The 23,331-nt window shown below is 40.9% G+C and overlaps 1 protein-coding gene across 4 annotated transcripts in view; it reads right to left on the minus strand.

Annotated features, from left to right (window-relative positions):
- Nucleotides 1–1,152: 1,152 nt before the first annotated feature.
- The window catches only part of TBC1D16 (TBC1 domain family member 16), a 76,532-nt gene continuing 54,353 nt past the window's right edge, over nt 1,153–23,331 (minus strand). For 2 of the 4 annotated variants that reach the window (XM_026701800.2, XM_087924956.1), the window contains exons 4-12: nt 20,086–20,283; nt 14,651–14,798; nt 11,305–11,469; nt 10,512–10,660; nt 8,366–8,500; nt 7,533–7,719; nt 6,899–7,078; nt 4,350–4,496; nt 1,153–4,126 (exon numbers count right to left, since the gene is read on the minus strand). In XM_026701800.2, coding sequence (XP_026557585.1) covers nt 3,881–4,126; nt 4,350–4,496; nt 6,899–7,078; nt 7,533–7,719; nt 8,366–8,500; nt 10,512–10,660; nt 11,305–11,469; nt 14,651–14,798; nt 20,086–20,283 — 1,555 coding nt within the window. In that variant the 3' untranslated portion in view covers nt 1,153–3,880. Of the gene's footprint in view, nt 4,127–4,349; nt 4,497–5,169; nt 5,256–6,898; nt 7,079–7,532; nt 7,720–8,365; nt 8,501–10,511; nt 10,661–11,304; nt 11,473–14,650; nt 14,799–20,085; nt 20,284–23,331 lie in introns of all 4 variants that reach the window. The other 2 variants (XR_015741831.1, XM_026701799.2) reach the window with 2 other exon arrangements.

A 23,331-nucleotide genomic window follows, 5' to 3' on the forward strand; every position in this document is an offset into this window, starting at 1 on the left:
ACTGAAACGAACAGTGATAAAGAGGTTTCCGTTCAAAAGAGAAAGAAAAAAAAAACCATTCTGGTGGAGCTCCTGGGCCCCACCTCCCCTGACAGGACACCCAAATCCCCCAGGAACACTTTAGAACAGGGGTCCCCAACCTCAGGTCTGAGGCCTGGTGCCAGGCCTCAGCCTGTTTGGAACTAGGCCGTGGAAGTGGTGGGTGAGCTCATGTGAGCCGGAAAAGTTGGAGACCGCTGCTTTAGAAAACTCAACTTTAATGATTGCAGTGCATCAAGAACACATTCATGCTTTCGTTCATGTTTCTTGGCCATGACACAGAAGTGGTTCATCATTCCCTTTTCAACTTCGTTTTCCTAGCTTGCAACTGTGGGATTTGCTGGTAGTCTCCCCTCCAGGTGCTAATCAGGACTTAGCCTGCTTAGCCTTTTCAAGGTCAGCCAATGCATGCTGCCATCTGCTATGGTTTCTCATAGCTTTTTTTTTTTATTTCTCGGAGAGAGACCACCCCACCTGGCCAGCTTTCCTGTAGAACAGGGATTGAGATTTTTAAACGCACCAGAGAAGGTGTGGACAAGAGGGCAGGGCGTTAAAACACCAATGGCTATCTGTTCTCCAAGTGATCTGCTAATCCCCATTGATAGGGATGGTTGTGGGAAAGGGTCCTCAAGACCTAAGCAGAGACTGAAAAAGTTGAAAACAGTGCTAGCATCAAGGGAAGGCTACCTCAGCTCCAACTTTGTTCTTGTTCCAAGTGCAAAATGCAACTAATTCAAGTTTTCACACAGTATTTAGCCTAGGACAGAGTCTAGATGCAACACCTTCTGCATGTGGGAGTAACAGGGAAGGGCCAGACCGCCAAAACCTGCACTCCAGTTTTCTGCCTTCAATTAGGTAGAAGGTGCAGAAATTCACGGAGTTGTTGATACTCTTGTTTTGGCCGCTGCTCCAGTTCAGATGCAATTTAAGTTACTGTGTTTAGTTCTGCTTCAGTTCAATGTGCAGCAATTGATCTGAGATGCAAAATATACTGGTTCATGATATGAATTCATTTGCAAAATGGGGCAGAGCAAGTGAAGGCATTCTAAATTCATTGCAGCAAATTTCCGCTCCATAGCCTGTATAGGAAGTAAGACAAAAATAATCTCTGTGTTCTTAATAAATACAAGATTTTATTCAAATTTATTTATACAATCGGAAACATGTGCAAATGAAGATGCCATTAAACCAATGTTAAAGAGGAAAACGGCTTAATAAAGAATTACAGTGATTAACTTTAATTGATTTAAATAAAACTAGAGGAATAAAAATTACCAGCTTTCAACAAATTTAAAAGTTGCAATTTATATATTGAACCCATCACAAGCTGGCCTTCAGTTTTGACTCCAACCAAATACTGTACATCCCAGGCTGAAACTGAACTCGTTAAAGAGGGAAAGTTGTGCTGTACAAATCCCAAATAATTGAGCTTCCCAGATGTACAATTTATTTTACAGGCTCCTTCTAATTCCTGGAGAGACAGTTAAGTATACACACGCAAGTCTTTTATTTCCTTCTAAAGTGGCCACCGGGAATTCTTCTGGTCCAAGTTGATTAGGCAATTTCAATAATGTTCCAGGTTTTGCTCTAGTTCAGGAGAAAAAAAAAATCCTGTTTTTTGTTTCCCAGTGAAAGTAACTCCTTGGTCTGCTGTGGGCTATTCTCTTCCCTCCGATACAGGGATGATCTGTCAAATTCAACCTGTAAGTTATAGCCCTATTAGTCTGCCACTGGGATTTCAATCTTAAAAAAGTGTACAGAAACCAGGCAATAACACTCAAATTCTGATCTGCAGCATTCATGTCCAATTATATTACATTGCAAAGCTTATTTATTTATCTTATCTCTTTTTAATTTATTTAACTTATATGCTGCCCATCTCACTCAGAAAAACGATTCTGGGTGGCTTAAAAAGCTGTTAGAAACATACTCTCGCAATACAGCCCAGTTACTGCTGCAATTTGATGGCAATAAATTGCATTTGTTCTGAAGTGTCCATGCTGGTTTTTTTTAATTAAAAAATACAATTTCTGGACAAAGCGCTGAATAATGTTTTACAGCCCAGCCACCAGATTCCTTCAATTAGATTTGGTAATATCCTTCTCCTTCCAAATGATAGACAATCTAACCTATCTGGAAGCTCAAAAAGTCTCTCTTTTGGGGGGTCATCTGTTCGTTGTTTTTTTAAACGGCTGAAATTATCAGCACTTGGCAATTCCCATTTCCATATAAAGTAACAGGCTGCCTTTGGCTGAGGCGGGGAGGTGTTGTAAATTATGCTGGTTTTGCTAGGGTTATGAAGGGGACAGATAACAAAGGCATTACTTAATATCTCTGAAAACACCTCACACTTTGCAACCTATGTGAACAGCCTGGTAGCTCATTCAGCGCAAAGCCTACATTTCAAACCCACAGGTCCCGAGAATTGGATGGAGCTTCTCTCTTACAAGTTTTAATACATTTAAAAATAAGCAAGAAATTAAAAAAGAAATCCCAAGGAGCTGCCTTTGCTCACTACTCTATCTTGTGGATTTCCCCTAGGCCTAGATCCAAGTATTCCCTTTGGGAGAGATGTAGCAAGAAGAGCTTCACTGCCTTGCTATTTGACGAAGAGCCAAATTATAATGGCTGAAAATGTATATTGGCAATAATAGTGGGTACTATCGTTTTAGTTTGGCCTTCCTTCCTCTTTTATTTTTAAAGAGTTTGTTAATTGTTTTCTTCTATACTAGTCTTTGACCTCAATAACTTTTGAACTGAACTAAGAATCTTCACCTCATTCAGGTAAGCATTCCTTTCACCACCTCAATATTATCAGGATGATCCTACCACTGTGTAGCAAGGTGGGCTTTTTATTGTTATTTTAACTAGGAAACAGTTAAATCAACAACAGTAAAACTGGAGAAGGACACAGGGTAGCTAGATGTAGGCTACTGGTTTGAAAGGAGAACGCAATGGCTCTGAAGCTTGTAGCCTTCTGATCCCCAAAGTCCTCACTGGAGAAGTTGTTAATGAAGCTAAATGCCTCAAAGTGATTCTTCTCGCTGGGCTACCGAGAAGAACTTTTTTCCAGTTTCTTTTACTTGACAAGTTTAAATCAAACAGACAATCTAGTACGAGGTGTGATTTTGCATAATTTACATTCACAGTGAAACTTTCCTAATGACGAACATTTGATGTGTATATGGAGAAAAACCAAAGGCATTTAAAATACGGTGATCAAGGTTTACACACACACACTGAAATGTTTCCTTTGGGAACCCCAAAGTTTATATTTTTTTTTATTGTTTTTGGCAGACTATACTCCAGGTGGTCATTGTGGCTTTACATAAAGCCAGTGAGTGGTGCATTTTGGTTAAAGCAGTATCTGCATGCATAGGTGTGTGGGTGCACCTGGGCAAAGGGATAAGGCCGACCCTGCCCCTTCACCTACCATCAGGGTTGCTGGTTTTGGATTCATTTTCTAAAGCAGTCACTATTCCCTACATGACAAGGGAGGCAGGGAATCCCAGGTCACTTTTGACCCCAATTTGCCAGCATCCACCTCTCTCACCATTTGTTCCAAACTACAATGCAACTCCATACTCTCATCAATCCGCTTCCTGGTATGGTGCACATCAAAATCCAGCTCTGATCAGAAAGCAGGAAACTCTTCCACTCTGTATCGTTCTGTTATATTCTGTTCTCCTCCCATGACCAACCTTGTTTTGGGATCCGAAGAAAAACCCCTTGTTTTGTTCTTTTTTTTTTGTCTTTTTTGCTTGCCAGGTCCCGACTGTGCCGAGTTTTCTGTGCTCACTGCTTCGCAGTCCTCACATAGCTGATCTACGAACCTGAACGATTATTTCCGGAAAGCAAAGACCTCTCGTGTTTTAAGTCCCCTTCTGCAATCATTTCCTGACTTGGGAGACGGCTCATCCACCATGCCTCCATATGGGCAGCTATCGGAGTCCGGGTGATTTCCAGTGCATTCCACGGCGGGGATATAGCCACTGTCCCACATGCCTGTTCCGCAGAGTTTGCACAAGTCATGAAGACTGCAGGGGATCCGGGGTAGCAGGCGGAACTGATAGAGCAAACTCCTAGCCTGGAAGAGAGACAGCGGGAGATGTTTAGGTCCACTGAAGACAGCTAACTGGAATAGCTTGAGCTCGTCTAAACCATGCCTATTGTAAGTCACAATGAAGGATGATCACACATAGACACCCCCAAAAAACCCTCCCACATTGGGCACAATGTTGTGTGTGCTCCTTTAAAGTCCATACATTTCTTCCCAGAAGTTTTCGCTTGAACCCTGGACATTGATTTACCTTCCTGAGTATGAGCTCCCCATTCATGTGCATGGTGAGGTTCCCAAAGTGTAGCAGCATCTGGTCGGTGGCCAGTTGCTGCTCGATGACATCATCCCCATAGATCACCACAATAGCCACACAGATGAAGAGATGGAAATAGTCAGTCTGCAGCAAAAGTAACCAAGAAGACAGTTAGTGCCAACAACGCTTTGAAGAGGTTTCTTGGGCTAGGAGAAAGCACACACACACACACAAAAAATGGCAACAGAATAAAAAGCAATCGATGGTGATCATGAATTATATGACAAGATGGAAGGGCAACATTACTGCTATTCTAACACAGCAGACACTTTAAAGACAAAGAAAGCACTTCATGTAATGCAGAACCTGTGGGGTATTATGGCTTGAATTTCAGATTATGAATATAGTAGATTAATCCAGAGCTTTCATTTGCATTTCAGATGTTTTTCTCTTGTCCAATAAGGACAGCAGATTATTTTCTTTAAGGAAATACATGGGGGGGGGTGGGGGGTGGGGAACTTAGAGGAAAACAAATGTTTTAGAAAACTGGTTTTGGAGTCTGCAATCTCCAGCACAGGCACCATTGGCAGATTGAGTGGATGCTATATAGTCCAAGAATTTTTTAACCTCTAGGATGCCCAGAGCAAAGGATGAGTAAAACTTTAGCTCAAATATTGGGACCACGTGAAGGAAGGTTACAATCTTACACACTGGCTTTCCTTGAGCTTCTGAAGCCTTCTGGCTGACTGGGGATCAAGGGAGATGATGTCCATCCAGGTGAAGGACATCATTAGAGCAAAGCTGCTCAGACACTAACCTGAGCCCCACTGAATTCAAAGGTATCTTCAGCTGAGAAGGCAGCTACCCAGTTGTGCTGGAGATTGCAATTAGGAAAGATCAGACCTGAAAGACAGTCAGCAATGACTAAGGGAAACCGAAGAATGCCATTCTGCCACACTGCTAACGAGTAGGATGTCGTACATGTCCAGCCTGCTTTGATTGCAGCTCCTCTGAAGTATTTCTGCAGCCACAATTAGCAGGAAACATGAAGGTTGCAATGCTGCCCCCTGCTGTCCGCTGAAGGAATCAGATGCCTCCAAGAGCAGGAGTAGGCAACTGCAGCTCCTTTACAAGCTGTGGACTTCAATCCCCAGAATTCCTGAGCCAGCTGGAAATTGAAGACCACGGGTCGCAGAGGGGCTGTGGTTGCCCACCCCTACTCCAGAGGCAACACACCCACTTCATAATAGCCAAGCAACTGGAGTGATCCTCCACAGAGATTTTTAGAGAGTCCTATCAAAAGTATTGCAAATGTTACTTGAATGAGAGTTTAGGAAAGAAGAAGTAAATCAAAGCCTGGTGCCCCAGATAAGTAAAAGGAATAATAATGATGTACTTGGATAGAATGTAAACGTGACCACAAGTGTATTAGAATTTTTTTATCCTGCCTATATTACTTTATAAATAACTTAAGGTAGTGAACCTACATAATATTCCTTCCTCTTCCTATTTTCCCCCAAACAACCACCCTGTGAGGTGGGTTGGGCTGAGAGAGAACAACTGGCCCAAAGTCACCCATCTGGCTTTCATGGCTAAGGCGAGACTAGAACTCACCGCCTCCTATGAAATCAAGACAGGATTTAACACTCAGACTTATTTTTTAATGCTAGCAGTCTTTAGGGCTGGTCCCATACTTAAGAACTTTGGCATTTAACATGATATGCTTTGTTAATGTACAATCGAAGCTCCGGTCTTTCCCTTCTGAATTAGGTTTGGCTAAAGGATTCAGTTTGTCTTCGGTAACATGTTATTCCCACAGAAGTCTAGATCAGGCAGCTAAGAGGCAGCGAAGCCAGAGCCAAGAAGAGCAACCTTCCTGGCTGCTGCTCTGTGCTAATTTGAGACAAGCTTGCTCCAGGCATTTTCTCCCCGCTTTGGCCCCCCCCTCCTTGGACCACCACCAGAGAGCAACTATTTGGCAGAGAGAAATGAGAGTTAGCAGCATATGGTGAACGTGGTTTGGTGGCAGCCTCCGTTTACAGGACAAGACCAGGTCCGACACAAACCATACGCTTCTTTTCCTGCTGTTGGGACCTGGGGCTAACCTCACCAGAGACGCTGTGGAAGTCGGGAAGGCCTGACGCTGTCCATCTCTCCATCTCTCCCTCTCTCTCTCTCTCTCTAGAGAGGGGGGGGAGAATGCACAGAGCAGCCATCAACATTAACGCTTGGGAGGGGCATGATGGCAGCCAAACTGCGGAGGCAACTGCACAGCAGGCAGAAGGCCTGTCAGGTTGATGGGTGGCCACAGCAACGAGAGGCCCAGGGCTTCGAAATGAATCATCAGGAGGGAAATTTACATCTGTTTGTGTAATGTCAGAGGAGGCGGGGGGGGGGTAGGGGACACGGAAGGGAAGGCCAGGGGATCACTCAGAGGAGATCAGGAAGCATGCTCGGCTTCTCCCTATCGAGGCTGGGACAGGGAGTGCAAAGGGGAGGCCGTTCCCACTTGGAGGGGTGGAATGCAGGCTGCTCCCAGGCCTCACCTGATAATGAGCCCAGCAGGCTTCCCACATGCGCAGGGCTTCGGCGTCCGGAAACTCTCGCTTAAAGCAGAGGAGGATCCAACGGTGACAGAAAAGCATCTGAAGACCGTCCTCCCCGAGGGAAGCCAGGTGCTGGTAAAAGCGTCCGTGCATCAACCGCAGCAGTTCTCGCAGGTACATCTGCAAAGAGACAAGGATGCTCGGCTCAGCCACAGCCAGGGAAGAAGAGAAAGAAGGACAGCCACAGTTGCACCTTCTGGTTTTCCTACATTCCCTCTTTACACCATCCTAGATCAATAGAAACTCACAGGCCTACACAGAGTTGGCTGCATCGGTTGTTGGAGCCACCAAGTCAAACAAATAATAATAACAACAGGCTGAGAAGAATGCTGGGCGCAAGGCAAGAAGCCCTGGGAGCTGCCAGGAAGTGGATGTTTCTGCATTGCCGGGGCCTCTTGCAAGCATAACTTTCCTACTTCTGCTTCTCTGACAGACCTTCTCCTCACACCTTTCCATTTCTCTTGTGGGATACACAGGCAGCCCCAGGTGTAGATTCCGTGCTTTGGGTTTCTTTGGAAATGACAGGGAAGGGAAGGGAAAGGAAACAGGGAAGGCCCTCAGCTCCAAGCCTCACCAGCTGCTTCTCCATATCGTCATCCCGAGGGGAGCTGATAAAGATCGTGTTTTGCATCAAACCAACAAAGCACCAGAAAGTATCCGATTCATCCAGAACCTCAGCAAGGATGGGGGCCACGAGGTCAGACATTCCCTGGGAATAGCCAATGGCCGGGTTGTACACTGCATAGTTCAGCAAGATCCGCCTAGGAAGAGGTCAATTTAAAAAAAAAAGAAAAAAGAAAAACAGAAGGTGAAATTAGGGATGATGGAAGTCAGAGAGTTCCCTTCTTCTCTTGCCAAGGAACCATTGGCCAGAAGCTTCTTTTAAAACAAAGGAAAATGGGGAGAAAACACAACATAGAAAGTAACAAATTCTAGGAGAATAGGAACCCCTGAGCTACCTCGAGGCCTGAGACAAGGCGTTCTCTCCCTGTTTTAATCCCCCACCTGCAGTATTTTATTTATTTGTACTGGGCATAAAACTCACATCTTCCTAGATTGCTGTCCAGCAGCCTTTCCCAACCTAATGCCCTTCCGTTAACTGGCCTACAGCTCCTTTAATTCCCAGCCAGAATATATTTGGAACCTACTAGCTATGAATTCGGAGACAGGCGAGCCATATTTGGAAGGTCCCAGAATGTGAAAGGCTGTTTTAAGAGACAAAGCATGCGAAACATTTGAAACTGCTTTACACTGAATAAGATTAGCCGCTTCAAGAGGAAAAGCCTGTGACTTTCTCAGTTTGCCTGGAAATCCTCTGGAGGATTTTATCCAAGCAGAAATGAATTTGGATTTACCAAGAAGGTGCACTCGGTGTACTGTTCGGTACTAACTGGGAAAAATGATCACCTCATAGTCTCCACGTTGGGGTTGTTCTCTCCTCGGAAAAACTGGTTACTGCGGTCGGTCCTCACCACGTCTTTATCAACGGTGAATTGCACATTCCTCCAGAAGGCCTTTTGCTCCTCTGGTGCTAGGGAGAGCCTGAGGAACACAAGGAGTTATTGCACACCTATGCTAGAGCTTTGCAGTGTGTCAGATTCAATTGGAAAGAGGTGCTTTGGAATGCTTGGGAGTGCGTCTCCAGCACCTGCTGCTACTCATTAAAGCACCCGTGTCTTTCTTTTAGGCAGCTGCAAAGGGTTTCCAATGCAGCTAGGCCATCCTAGAAACTTCTTGAATGAGCTGCAGATGGGGGCGATGTTTGCATTTGAAAGAATTCTCTTCCGGATACAAAGCACTGTACAGCCCTAATGTGTACTACCAGGGCACACAGGAGTAAACCAAACACAGCATAAAAAAGGATAAAATATTCTGATTTTTAAAAAAAGCGGTTATAGACAGTTTGCATCAGCTTAAAACGCCATCCTAAAATTTAAACTCCTCTGATTGTTGGTGGTGGAATTATCACTACCCTGGCTTCTTTTGCAGGAGGCTATAAAATTCAAAGCAGCCTTCTTTCCCATTGCACCTAAATGTGCTTCTGAAGATGATTTGACTAAGGAAAAAGCCTTGCCTGGAGATGTTGAGCCTATGCAGTTCTAAAGGGAAGACTGCAGCCCTTCAACCAAGTCCCAAGATACAAACAATCCAATAATCTGAAAAAGAGACCCTGTAATAAGGGAGGCAAATGCGTCCTACAACTTACCCTCATCAATAGCCTGAATGCAGGGTTTGCTAAAATTTCCAAACACTTTTCAAAGGCAGCCCCATGAACAGTGTGCTACTATAACCTAAATAGGACAGAATATGTCAGGGGTGCAAGTCAAAGTGCTAGTTTTCACTCTGTAAATAAATTCCTGGTTGGGTTCAGTGGTGAATTCACCATATGAAAATGGCTTGAATTTTCACAGTGTGTGTCACCTAGGTAACAGAGAAACTGATTTCCCTGTTCTTCCTTCCAACTGACCACAAAGCTTGGTCAGGTTCTTCTTTTCAGCCCCTTCTGAAAAATGTGTTCAGATACCTTGGAATTCGATAGAAAGTAGAGACAGACCGGCTGTCATCAGAGATTATGGGCACTATCAAGCCCTAAAACATTGGATGACCTTTGCCAGCAGTTGTTGGTGTGTATAAATACAGTCAGCCCCATAGATTCAACTGTTATGTCTGGATATTTATGATTTGGCATGTGTGAAACCAGCTGAGATTTATTCAACAAATCATATTTAAAGAAATTACGGCTCAATGAGACATATGAATCAGGTCTGTGAAGTACTTCACTTTGAATTCTTTCCCAGCCAAATCTCCCTCTCTCCACCATAATAGTCCTGGGTATTCCCTACTCCTGTCTCTAATAACATAGATGCTTTGAGCAAGGGACTGGTTGTTAGTTATGAGATTCAGTTTGGTGTAATGGTCAAGGTGCTGGCCTAGAAACCAGGAGATTGGGAGTTCTGGGCCTGCCTTAGGCATAATAGGCAAATGGGGTGACTTTGGATCCATCCTTCATCTCAGCCCAACACACCACACAGGGTTTTTTGTGCAGAAAACAAACGTATCATCTTGAGGGATTTTGTGTGTATGTATGTATTGGTAGCCCTCAACTTACAACACAATTAGATTTCTGGTTGTTTCAGTTTGCTAATCGGGTTCTAGGTACAATCCCATTCTTTCAAATGGTGTTTTGTTTTTTGCTGAAAACTGGCTAAAGCCTTTGCAAATCATGCTCATGTGTTCACAAGATGCTGTAACTGGATGGAAAGGTGAGACAGTTGCTTGAAATGTGATCATGTCACTGTGGGCGGGTGGGTGAGGGAAACAGCATTTCATGACAGTCAGAAGTGTTTCACTGTAAAACATCCATTGCAGGCCTATCATAATTTTGGAAAGCTGAGAACTCTGTGTGTGTTTGTGTTTGTGTGTGTGTGTAAATATAAATATATAACTGAAAGGTGGTATAGAAAGATGACGAGGACAAGCATGAGGATAAGAGGATGGAAGAAGGTAATTTTACCACAGTATCTTGACCCATTAGTCATCTCTTCCTGGCTACCTTTTCTGTTGGATCTGAAAATATTCCTCTCTCTTTGCAATACGGAGAGCTTCCCTCTCTTCCGAGGTGGATTCATAGCTATAGTAGCGCAACAAGAAGGGCCAAACTTCACCACGGATTGAGACATCGATCCCGCCAAAGAAAATAGCCTGGGGAAGGAAGAATGAGAACCTCGTTCAGTGAAAAGTGTCAGCGTTACTGAAATGGGAGTTCTTTTTTACTCTGCCTGACAAGAGCTCCCTTGATTCAGGAGCCCACAATCTGCATATGCTGGGAGGGAAAGCAGAGCCCTCCCATTTCCCAGGGGAGATACAAATCAAGCTCATTTCAATGTCAATAAGTCCCCTGGAGGGCCCGTACAATTAACGCATCATTCTCACGTCACAGCTTAATCCCCAATCTTGGAAACGGTACACTTGGACCCAGCTTTGCGCTGATATTCCATCACCTCCTATTTATTCCAAGCCAGACAGTTTTGAGCACTTTCTTGGGGCCTGAGGAGAGAGGCCCAAGCACCCATGGCAATAGCTGCAGATCCTCCCAACTCAATGAGCAGTGACCAACAATGGCTTAGCAGCAATCTGATTTAGGAAAGAGGCCGTGTGTGTGCGTGTGTGTGTGTGTGTGTGTGTGTTTTCTGTTGCACTTAACTAGTTCAGTTCCTTCCCTCTTGCCAGGATTAGGCCCAACCAGGAACAATAGGCAGAATTCCTGAAACTCTGGAGTCTGGCAGAGGGAGGCTCTCTGCTGAAACCCGCAGAGCAAAACATGCCACCGTGAAGTTGCTTCTCACCTTCTTCAGCTTGTACTCTTCTTCGACTTGTCCAGCCTTGTTTAAATGACGAAGCCACCCAGAGACATCTAAGCGCTTATACGCGTTCTCCTCTGGGTGGGTCTCAGAGGAGGGGAGCTTGGGCCGTCGAATGGAGAACTGCATGCAGGTCTTCACGTCGGTGAGCTGCTAATTGGAAACAAAAGAGGAAAGAGAAGGCTCGTGTCATGGCTGCATCAGCCTCATCTTGACACCATTCCTGAGAAAACAACCAACCAGCCAATCTCTGGTAACCGGGGGGGAAAGCCGCTGGCCTGGAGGAATTAAGGTTCCGAGTCCCCTTAAAACTGCTTTGTGGTCCGCTTCCTTTCTCACCCCTCCCTGTCCAAGATCACAGTTCACCCAGCTTGCAGCCATATCTTGAGTCTGCCCAGGAATGTGTGTAATAAATTACATCTGATTGCCCACATACAAAAGCCCTGCTGTTAGGAAAGAGGGAAGCAGCGGTGCCAGGCTCTCTGAGGATGCTTGCCATTCCAGGGCAAAAACTGCAGCTGACATTTAATTTAAAAATCAAAAGGTTGCTCCACACAAATGCAAGTCCCTGTGGCACTATAATGAGAGGAAAGCAGCAGGAGAAATGTGTGTTGGGGGGGAGGAGGTAGGGAATTTAGAAACCCTGTTTCTAACAAGCATCTCTGGTACCTTTAAACACATAATTAAGACCTTTGCAAAGTCTTTGTGCCAATTAAAGGAAGATATGGCAGCGGGCCTTGTCAAAACAGGATTGGAATGGACTGTAAAGAGCCACAGAATGAACCATTTCCAGAAGGGGCAGCTGTGCCATTTTGCTTCAACAATGAGTTTTGTAGCATATTAATAGCTAATTTATGATAGTATAAGCTTTCATGAAGTACATCCGCTGGCATCAGCATACACCTAATGTTCAAGACCGTGTGGGCACTGGGAGTTGAGGGACTCCTGGGGACAAAATGACTAACTGAAGTTTGTGGAGCTGACGCTGCAGTGAACGAAAAACTGTTGAGGAGATGAGCTCTTCGTTTTTCCTCTCTGGACAAGTAGATGACTTGAGATGGCCCACAGCTTAGAGTCTAGACAGTTACACCTTACAAGGAGATTGCAAGACAGTAATCTTTGGTGGCTTTAGAGCTCTGGGAAACAAGGGAACAGCCATCTTGATAAAAGCGGGGTCAGCTTTGAAAGGACTCTGGGTTCGCATGCTTCCTTTTCTAATCACGTTCTGAAAATGATTGTTAGTTGTTTTCCAGCTTTAAGAACTTTCGGATTGACATGTTTTACAGCACTGAATGAGTTTCCTCCAAACCTTAGCAAAAGAAGCTTTAAATACAACTTTAAGGACTGAAAAAAAATGGAAGGGGGAATAAATACAAAAGGGTTATTAAATTTTGATTTTATAAAGTCTTAGAAAGTTACAAATGAAGTGGGAGGTCCAGATAAATTTTAAATAAGATTATGGAAGCATCTTTCCTCTGGGAAAACACTTTTGTTTTGAATTCTTTTGTAAAAACTGTAAGGTAGGGCTTTAAAAATTGGACACTACATAGAACTAGAACGAGCTGAAGTTTACAATTAAAGAAGAGCACCACTCAACATATCATCATTTGTTTAGTGACCATTCAGTATTTACAGTGGTGCTGAAAAAAGTGACTAGCAACTAGTCATTGCACTTACAAGTGTCATGGTATTCCTACTATCATAATGATTATGATCTGGGCCCTTAGCAAGCTGCATGTATTTATGATGGTTGCAGAATCCTGGGCTTAACTGATTGCTATTCGCAACCTTCCAGCTACCATGCGCTTCCGGCAAGCAAAGTTAATAGAGGAAGCCAGATTCACTTCATGACCTTGTGATTTGCTTAATAACCGTGGAAAAGAAGATTAGTAAAATCAGGTGTGTTCACGACTCATTGCTTAGCAACAAAAGTTCCAATCCTAATTGTGGTTGTTAGTTGAGGAATGAAGCGAAATGTTTTAACATTGGGCCTACTGAAAGTTGAACAATGGACCCAGAAATTAATCTTTAAAAGTGTCGGCCTCTATAAGGTTGTGTCTAAAAGATGAAATGGGAATAAATTCTCCCTCAAAAGAGTGAGACTGATATGAAACTGGATTTAACAATGACAGGGTAAAAGAATGATACGGCAAAAGATGTTACACTGGACATGCAAAAGAGAAAACAACACGCCAAGAGAGTGACCATTGTGTTTCCTACAATGGATCTACTAAAGAGGCACGTAAAGGTTATGAAGAATGTTATATGAAGGGATAAAGAAAAATGAAATCATAATTCTAGGACATTTTGAAGGGCCTAAAGATCAAAATGGTTAGAAGTAAAAGAAAGGAACATAAAGTTGATTTATATGATCCAGGTTAAAAATAGATTATGCCGTTTTCTCTGATAAGCCTAAACGGCCTTTTGCTGACATCAGTATTGAAATGACAAGGTTTAAGGATTTGGTTATAGATAAGGAGATATCAGAATAATGTATTTGTTGTATTTAAGAAAAAGTGATATGTTATTAAAATTGTAATTGTAACTCCTTTATATGTTTTTTTTTCTTTACTACTGTATTTTCTTATTTTTTCTTTCTCTTCTGTTTATGTTTCTATTTATTCTTTTTTCTTTTCTGATTTTTTTTTAAATTGGGTTTTTAAAATAGTTTGCATTAGATTTTAATTGTTGTCAATTGTAATCTTTAAAACAAATTACTATTAAAAAAAAGACCGTGTGCGCAATAAAGATGCTGATACTTCCTAGGCATCCTAGGCAGGAATTCAAACCCCCTCCCTTCTCCCAAGGATGCATGTTTTTCATCTCTCCTCACATCAAGCAAAATGGAAAAGACAAATGATTGCTTGTGCTGCTGTGCCCATGTTTATATATAGCCAATCTGTCATGCCCAATCACTGAGAGCAAACAGAACTAGGCTCAAATCTTCAACGTCTGATAAAGCGTTGTAAGCCCTCCCCGGCCCATCCCACCCCCCACCCCCCACCCCCCACCCCAGCTTCCTTTGGCATGTCTGTAGGCATGTTTATAACCCTGCCAGCTTACTCCTGTTATGTAATGTATTCTCTTTCTAGCCCAATTTTAGAAGAAATGAGCATTTTGGATGCCTCTGTTATATCTAAAATGAAGCCAGGAAGTACTGCTGTTCTTACTTCTCCAGTATAAGAAAGAACTAGCTGGGTTTTCTGAGTTTACAAAACCCAGCCAATTACCCAGAGAGAGGCTGTAAGGAAGAAGGAAGAAGGAATCTACTGAAGTAGGGTGAATTGGTGGCTTTCCTGCATCTCCTTCTGCCTGCTCTGCTCTAACTTACCTGGTCTTTGAGATGCGTCTCTGTACAATACTTCCATTGCTGAAACACTTCGGAGAGTTTATCCAGGCCACCATGGTGAAAGTGAAAAATCTTATACTGACTCTCCCGGCTAGCAACCACCAACTGCCCGCTGGTGCAGGCCTCATCACTGAAGGAAAAGGTGCAGAGAAAGATGCAGGAGAGAGTCAGCAAAATTTATTAGCTAGATGCCTTGTGCTTTGAGACAGGCTGTATTGTGTGCATGTTATATCATTACTGCAGTGCACCAACAATATTAAGAGAGGATGTTAACCGTGTGCATTTTTTATAGGCCTAAAAACATTTCAAAAATGTAAACACAGACAGTAACAGGTAAGGACCAAGTGAAAAGGCCATGATAAGAAAGAAGGATTTGCTAATAGAAGAGCAAAGAGTAAAATCAATCAATCACTCTTATTTATCCCCAAAGGCCCAAAACCAAGTGACAAACATAATTTACACCTGACATAGAATTAAAAAAAATAACAAGTACAATATTTAATAAATATTACGCAACCAACTTTAAACCCAAGTTCATTTCTTAATCAAAGCCTTTTTTTATAGCCATTGTTAAAAATCTGGCTGCTGCCACTGTAATCTTAGGATTTCCATCAACAAGTATAGGATTTTTACATGAGCAGAAGTATTTCTTCCTGGTTTAAATTTTAAAATAGGCCCAGTAACTTCTACTCTTCCCTCCCCCTGCCATCAGAACTGATGAAGCTTCTTGGATGAGAAGTGAAACGTTTTCTTATTCTTTCTCAAGGAAAAAACAGTCCAGTTGCCTTTTGAAGAAAAAGAAAAAAAAAACCCTTTGAGACAACTATGACCTGGATGACTGAGAATCTCCACAGAAATTCCTGCTGAAGACTTCCGGTTCGGGCTTGTTCGGTGATGGACCGAAATCTGTGATCGTGTGCAGTTTTGATCCGTGCTCACCGCTGGAGCACCCCGAGCCACCTGGATTCGGGGCAGAAGTCACCCCATAGAGGTGGTGAAGAAGGGGGAGCCATCAGGGGTTGAGGAGAGCCGCATCTCTCCTCCTCGGCTGGCCATTTCTCCCTTTCCCAAAGGCGGTTGCAGCGGTGGTCAGAAATGGTCACCCCAAAGAAGAACCCAACCGGACAAGATTGTGCAGGAGGAATTTTAAAGGAGAAAGTTTGACTGACCGGGTTGAATGGAGAACATCTATTTAAGGTACCTGGAACCTGAATTTTAAAGACTAATACTATTCCTAACAAAGATCTTAAGCGGCGAAAGAGAAAGGGAAAGGAAATGGAATTGGCTTTTTTTCCTCTCATATTGACAGTTTTAATTGATTTGGAACATTAAGAAGAGATTTGAATAAGAAATTGATACAAATCCACTTTGACATTAATAGGCTATTTCTAGCTGAAAATAAAGTGTCAAAGGGATAAAGATTCTTGAATAATTTAAAAATTTTCTTTAAAAAAGAAAGAAAGCAGAGGAGGGAAAAAGGAAACAAGAGGGTGGAATCTGGAAAATGGAGGAGACCACCTGGAACTTTAAAAAAATTGATAGTGGAATTTTAACAAGGTTTGCAAAAGATACATTGTAGCTGAAACTTTGTTACAAGATAACAAAGTCCCTGGAAAGAGAAAGTGAGAAAAGAAGCAAGAAGCAGTTATGGATTATTGGATGATTCCTGGAATTTTGGATGGTGGATCCTAATGAAACAAAATAAAATCAACTGGGGTTGTTTAAAAATTTTTAAAACGGCATCACTCCTTGAAGAGTTAAAAATGAGACTTAAAGATAAAAAGAAGAAGCACAAGAGGGAAGAGGATCTTTTGGCTTCATATTTCAATTTTTAGAAATGGAGATTTTGAACTATGAAAAACAACAAGAAACGCTAGCAGAACAAGAAGGGCAGGATAAAGAAGAAGCCATCTTTAATGACCAAGCAACTTTAAGCGGGGTAAAAAAGGGAAAGGGGGGGAAAGGGAATTTAAAACTTAAGCATTGAAGCAACAACCAAAAAAAAAAGAGTAATTTGAAAAGCAATCATAATATCAGGAAGAAGCAGAAGGGAGGATCACAGAAGGGAGAATCAGATAGAAAAGGGAATAAAAAGAGGAGGGAGAGGAGAGGGAAGAGGGAAAGGAAAAGAAGCTACAAAGGACAGAAACAAGATATAAAGGTACAGGAAAAGTGTACAAGAATTAAAGGTATAAACCTATTTAAAAGACACAGAGACAATGGTTAAAATGTAACTTAAGGAGGGGATTCTGCGAGGGTGCATGGTATAGCATTGTTATATTAGAAATAGAAAAGGGTTAGAAAATATGTTTAGATGATTAAAGTGATAGAAAAAAATTGTATTGATGTGTAATGGAATATTTGTTTGTAAAGATAATAAGGCTCTCATGATTTAAAAAGAAAGTTAAAAAAACTGAAAAGAAACATGGAAGATTTTTATCAGTTTGACAAGATGAATTTGAATAAGAATAATAATTTTATTGACTACTGTTAATAACTATTGTTTTGTTTTTTATTTAAAGACAGTAATAAGTAAAATATGAAATATAGATGATTAAAGTAAAAGACAACTGATATTACTAGGTAATGTTTGTTAAAAGAAATAGAAATGTAAAAGATTGTTATTAATATTAATGGCAGAGCTGTACTTGAATAGAATAATTATTCCATTTACTATTGTTATACATGTGTCCATAGATATATATACATATATATTTTTTTCTTTTAAGAATTTAGTGTGTATCTTTAAGGGAATGTACCAAGCAGAATTTGATTGAAAGCTGGTATGTGTTATAAAATAGAGGTTAAAAAATGAATGTTATAACTGTAAAGATGTAACTTAAATTTTTAAACAAGATTTGAAAAAAGATACAAAGGTGTTACACTCCAGTCTAGTAATTACAGAGGAAAATTTATTTTATGAGAAAAGATGAAATTGTAAACAGGACAAATGAAAGTATAAAAACATTGATTAGAAAGATTTTAACAATTAGAAAAAGATATGTAATTGAATTAAGAAAGGAATGAGATAATTTAAAATAAGGCTATAGGAAGAAAAGAAAGGGAAAAGCTATTGAAAAAATTGCAAAAAGAGTTAGAAAATATGGATTAGAATGTATAAAATAAATATGTATTGAGTATGTCTGTATGGAGAAGTGATAACCCGGGGTCATGCTGTTCTCAAAAAAAGATATTTTATTTGTATTTATATGTTTTGTGAAAACTTAAATAAAACTTTTATAAAAAAAAAAATCCTGCTGAAAACTTTTACAAAATTCACAATGCAATACAGTATGTTTTGAAACCATTAAAGATCACACATTTAATCTGGCTTTTAAACCTGCTGCCAGAAGCTAATGTTTGGGAAAGAAAACGGATGCTATTATCTGTCCAGCATAGCCAGAAGCTTGGGTCCAATGTGGTTCCTTCCCATTATTAACCCTCCCCCGCGCCCAGTCTCTTTCAAGGCCTCTCCTCATTCACTTACTTGTTTTATCATCATTTCCCTGTGGAATGTGCCAGCAAGGACTGAAACAGCAAATTTCCTTGAGAACTCCAAACCGCAATCAAAATGAATTATGGAAATAATCTGACCTTACTTTGCATAATATATTCTGAGCACACACTTTGATTCCCCCTCCCCTAGGGGTAGACGTTGCTTTTCATTTTCTCCCCTGCAGAGCACACACGGCTCTGATTATGAACCAGCATAGCCAAATTGTAGCTTGTGAGGTCTTGAAGAATCAGTGCATGCCACACACTTCTTGGTACCCAACAAAGGGCCTGGCCTCCATCTGGTAGTACTTACAAGATTGTTTATGGCAATCAACCTGAACCTTGGTATGCTCAGCAAATCCTACCAACATGGATCTGGGCAAAAGAACTGAGGGAATGGCTGCCAAGGTCAGTTTGCTTCTCCCTTAAACTCCTCCTGGCAAGGCATAAATAATTATCATTCTACACAGACCTAAGAGTGAGATAACAGGTGGATCCAAAGGATGATTGGATAGAAAATTACTCCTTTTAACCTTTAGCTTTCTTAGGTTAATGGTAGGTAAGAAAGTGGGACCACTGGATCCTGTGACTCTTCAAATACCCAGCTTTGTTGGGAAGGAAGGCAACATGTTTCTAGCTCTCATATTTTAACATGACATCACTGGGACCGGTGGTGATACAACTAAATAACAATAGTCAGAGATCAAGGGAGTGAAAAAAGGGAGAAAAATTAGCTTGCTTGATAGTTCAAAATTGTAATTTTTAAGTTTACATAATTATATTTTTTTCAGATCTGAGCTTTATGTGAATATGTATTTAAAAACAGCAGAGGAATCCTGTAGTATGAAAAATGTCTTCATATTTGTTTCATGAAACTTACACACCAATTACCTGAAAATAATGAACAGGTGCAGTTTTTCAGTCCCCCCCTCCCCCCCCCCTTTTAAATTAAAACACTTCACTTTCTCTGTTATAGATTGCGGTGGTTCTGGTTGTTATGGACCTCCCTTCTTTGTTGGTTTGTTTGCTTGCTTATATTTCATACTTTTTAACTGCCCATTTGCTTCAGAGAAGAGCTGGAGGTAGTTTACATGGCTTGCCTGGACTATGTCAACCATGTCAACCTTATCTACTGAACTGTACAATCACTAGAGACAAAGCAACAGGGGAAAAGGATGACAGAGAAAGGATAAGGGGGCAGTGCTATAAATCTATATGAAATACTTAGGGGAAAGAGACCATCAAAAACAATCTCAAAAAAACTGTAGACAGACAGGCAAGAAACTTATCCCACAGCTGGGAAACAAAATGGATTGTATTGTTCCCAATTCTCAGCCATACATGTTTCCCATTCTCAGCCATAATTAAGCAACAGCTAAGTATATGGCCTATCACTTAGCTGCCAGCCCATACAAAATAATCATGCCCATTTGGCACCCTTTGATGCACTGAACTACAATTTCAAAAATTATCTCTTTGAACCTGAAGAATTTGGGGGGCTTTTGTTCAGCACAACTGGGAGAACATGTTAAGAGAAACATGGCCAGACTATATATTATTTAGGAAAATTATTAGGAAGTTTTCTTGTGCATTCAGACAAATCAATCATCAATAGACACATAGAAATAAACCATATTTGCACATCATTTTGCAACTCAGACCAGTCTTTCTAGGTCACTTATTCAAAATACACAAGTACACAGGATAAATGTAGTCCGAAAGTCAGCAGATGAGTATAGATAATATCATCACTCCAAGTAACCGGGATATCATTTTTGACCCATGTGGCAGCATAAAATCTTTTTAAGCAACATTTTCCAAAAGAAAAGCCAAGAATGAAAACTCATTCTGGTTTTGTTGTGATATCACATGTTTTGGAAGCAGGGCAATGCCTGCCATGTCTGGACACAGTCAAATCTTACCTGAAAAAAAGGCGAAGAGATCTCATCTGCCCCAAGTCAACTCTGAAGACCCCACAGATCTGTTCCAAGGCAAAGACCTTCTGTTGCTCATCCCATCTAGAGGCCTGGACCTGCCCATTATTCTCCTGGAATTGGGAACTGGGATCAAGGCTTGAACTGGAACTGGTTGAGCGAGTCATGTGGCTTTCACATGGGTCTCTACACCAAATGTAGAAATGGACAGATAAGAAAAAAAGGAGGTGGTATGAGACAGATCACTACTAATTAGAAGAAGCAGTGGTACAGTTGAAAGGTGAATGGGGGAAATCCAGGTGGACTCCATTTTGCTACAAAACCTGTTCTATTATCCTGGCTAGTAACTCACCCAGTAGCCTGCATGCATGCAGTTACACAGACATATGTGTTTACTCACATGAAAAAACCCTCCTAGGAATTTGGAAACATAATTATCTAACCCTACCTGAATCGTTAAATTATATTTGAGTAGATAAAACCTTCCAAGTTGTAAAGTAAATGTACACATGGAAACTATACAGCTTAGTTAATTGCTATTGCACATGAACACTGCTAATTACACAAATTAACTTTTCTTATTTATTTCTCAACCTTCTCTTTCCAACCCCAAATCTATAAACTACTCTGCTTGGTAAATATCTTTTCAAACTGATGAGGATTTTGCTCAGACAGAAAAAAGAGTTATAAGGACAAAATAAAAAATAGTGCATGTCTCTACTACCTTTGCAAAGTTGGCAGCAAGAGTCATGAAAAAGAGCGCGATTTTCATTCCATTTCTTAATTGTGAATGGGCAGGAGAATTTCAGTTTGTTCCATTTCTGCCAAGGGTTAATGGTAAAGTTTGGGTAAGCTTCCCAGTTATAGCAAAAGCTGCATTTTATAAAAGTGGCAATTTCTCAGAACAAGGATTTTCCTGGCTGTCTTTTAGACAAGATGGCCGAAACACAAATCTAATAAATAAATAACTTCCTGACAAGAAAACACAGTGCAGCTTTGGGCAGAACTATGAGACAACTGAAAAAAATACAACAAAAATGCTGTTTGGATAAAATAGGTGGATAAGAGAGGAATCCTTCAAGGAGACCCACTAACAACACTATTGTTTGTCATTGTGTTGATTCCTCTGTCAACAATACCAAACAGGTCAAGCCATGGCTATCAAACCTCAAAAACATCTGACAGGCTATTCCCATCTCCTTTACATGGATGATCTGAAGTTGTATGGCAAAACACTTTCTGAAATAGAATTGCTGGTCAACACCATGCATGTATACAGCCAAGATATTGCAAATGAGCTTGTACTGAATAAGTGTGCAACTCTGACCATCAATGGGGGAAAATTGTGGAAATGAAGATTAGAAGTGAATACATGAGAACGAAGAAGATCGTAATATCCAAACTCAGTGGAAGAAATCAACAACTGGGCAATTTCTGTCACTAGATACACAGCTGGAATATTGGACTGGATTCGAGCAGAACTAAAAGACCTGGATAGGAAGACCAGAAAAATGACAATGAATCATATCCTTCATCTACACAGCAATGTTGATAGATTTTACTTACTAAAGTGCATAAAATAGTGTGGTATATTGCAAATACACCTGACAGTTGAAGAAGAAGAAAAGGCATTGTGTGCAATGAAGATGAACCTTGTACCATACTCCATGAAGGCTTATTGAATACTCAAAAGACCAAACTGGCCTATAAGGAAGACCAAATGAAGAATAGAAAAGAGACATGGCAAGGCAAAGTATTACACAGCCATTAGCAAATAACAACAAGATCTGGTAATGGCTTGAAGCAGGAAAGTTAAAAAAAAAAATAGAGGGGCTAATTCTGGCCACATAACACCAAGCCTGAGGATAAATGTCTGATAGCAATATACAGCAAACACCATCTCTGCAAAAAAGCTTAAGAAACCCTGGACCACGTAGTTTAGCTGCTGCAAGAAGATTGCCCAGACTGACTATAAACAATGAAATGACAAAATAGCAACAATGGTGCACTGGATATATCTGAAAGAAATACTATTGCCTATAGAGGAACTAGCAGGACCACAAACAGACAAAGTAATCGAAAATTAAGGTGCCAAAGAGCTCCGGGGTTTTAGAATTCAACTAGACAAGCATATGCTGCATAATTTACAAAATACAAAGACCTGCAAATAAAAGTAAAATGACTGTGACAAAAGAAAGCAAACATAGTACCAATAGTTGAAAGTGCCTTGGGTGCAATTCCCAAATCACTGGAGCATCACTTCAGTACCACTGGCGTTGACAAAGTCACCATTAGTCAATTGTAAAAAGCAGCTTTACTTGGAAAAGCAACGGTATTTTTAAGTGTATCAAACAACATCTACCTATCCCAGATCTTTGGGAAGGACTTGATGGGCAAATAAAAATGCTAATTCCAAGCTAAACAATGGCTTCTGTGTGACAACTGTAATTGTTTAAAATTTATTAACTTTTTTGTACCTTTTTTGTACATCACCCAGAGTTACTTGTTGTGTGATAGGTAGCTATTTTTAATAGGTAGCTAAATGTAATAAATAAATTATGCTGAACAGTTCTTATGCTTCTTTCCCATACACACATACATACCAAGTTGTCACATCATGTTTATTCCTATTTTTGCATCAAGCAAGATATCTGGAAAATATAGTTGCATACTTGCTTATTTAAGCATTTCTTAGCACATTCTCTTTCTATCAAAAGCTTTGTGAAGCACACAAAGAATCCCCGAACAGCCATTATTGTTCAATTGTCTTAATTATGTCAGCAGATGCTAAGCTGCCAGAGAATTTGCATTCACTTTTACCAAGGAATAGCAGCAACCGTTTATGTGTGGCCTGCATTGATTTTCATCAGGTTGCTTCTGAAAGAACAGCAACAACTGCAACTCACAAATGTTCCACTGTCTCCATGCATTTTAGAAAGGAAAATGAAAACAACCTACTTCTCAATGACTCTCCAATTTAACTCTGTGGAAATCTGGGACGTCAATCTTTTGAGAAGCCATCTTAAAAATCAGAAAAGCTTCTAGCTTTTGTCTGTCATATCCCTGAAAGATGCAATGCAGGAAATACTTTTGGCTACTCCTTATTGTAGCAATTTAAAATATCAGAGGGCCACTATATCATATTTTGAGTCCAAAAATGCTGCTACAGTTAACTAAACAGTTATGAAGAGACTGGAATGAACAAGGAGAAGGATCAAAAAATGATTTAAGCAG

The sequence above is a fragment of the Pseudonaja textilis genome, chromosome 2 (genome assembly GCF_049901715.1).
Source record: "Pseudonaja textilis isolate UNSWEBS1 chromosome 2, rPseTex1.2, whole genome shotgun sequence".
In the NCBI taxonomy this organism is placed as follows: domain Eukaryota; kingdom Metazoa; phylum Chordata; class Lepidosauria; order Squamata; family Elapidae; genus Pseudonaja; species Pseudonaja textilis.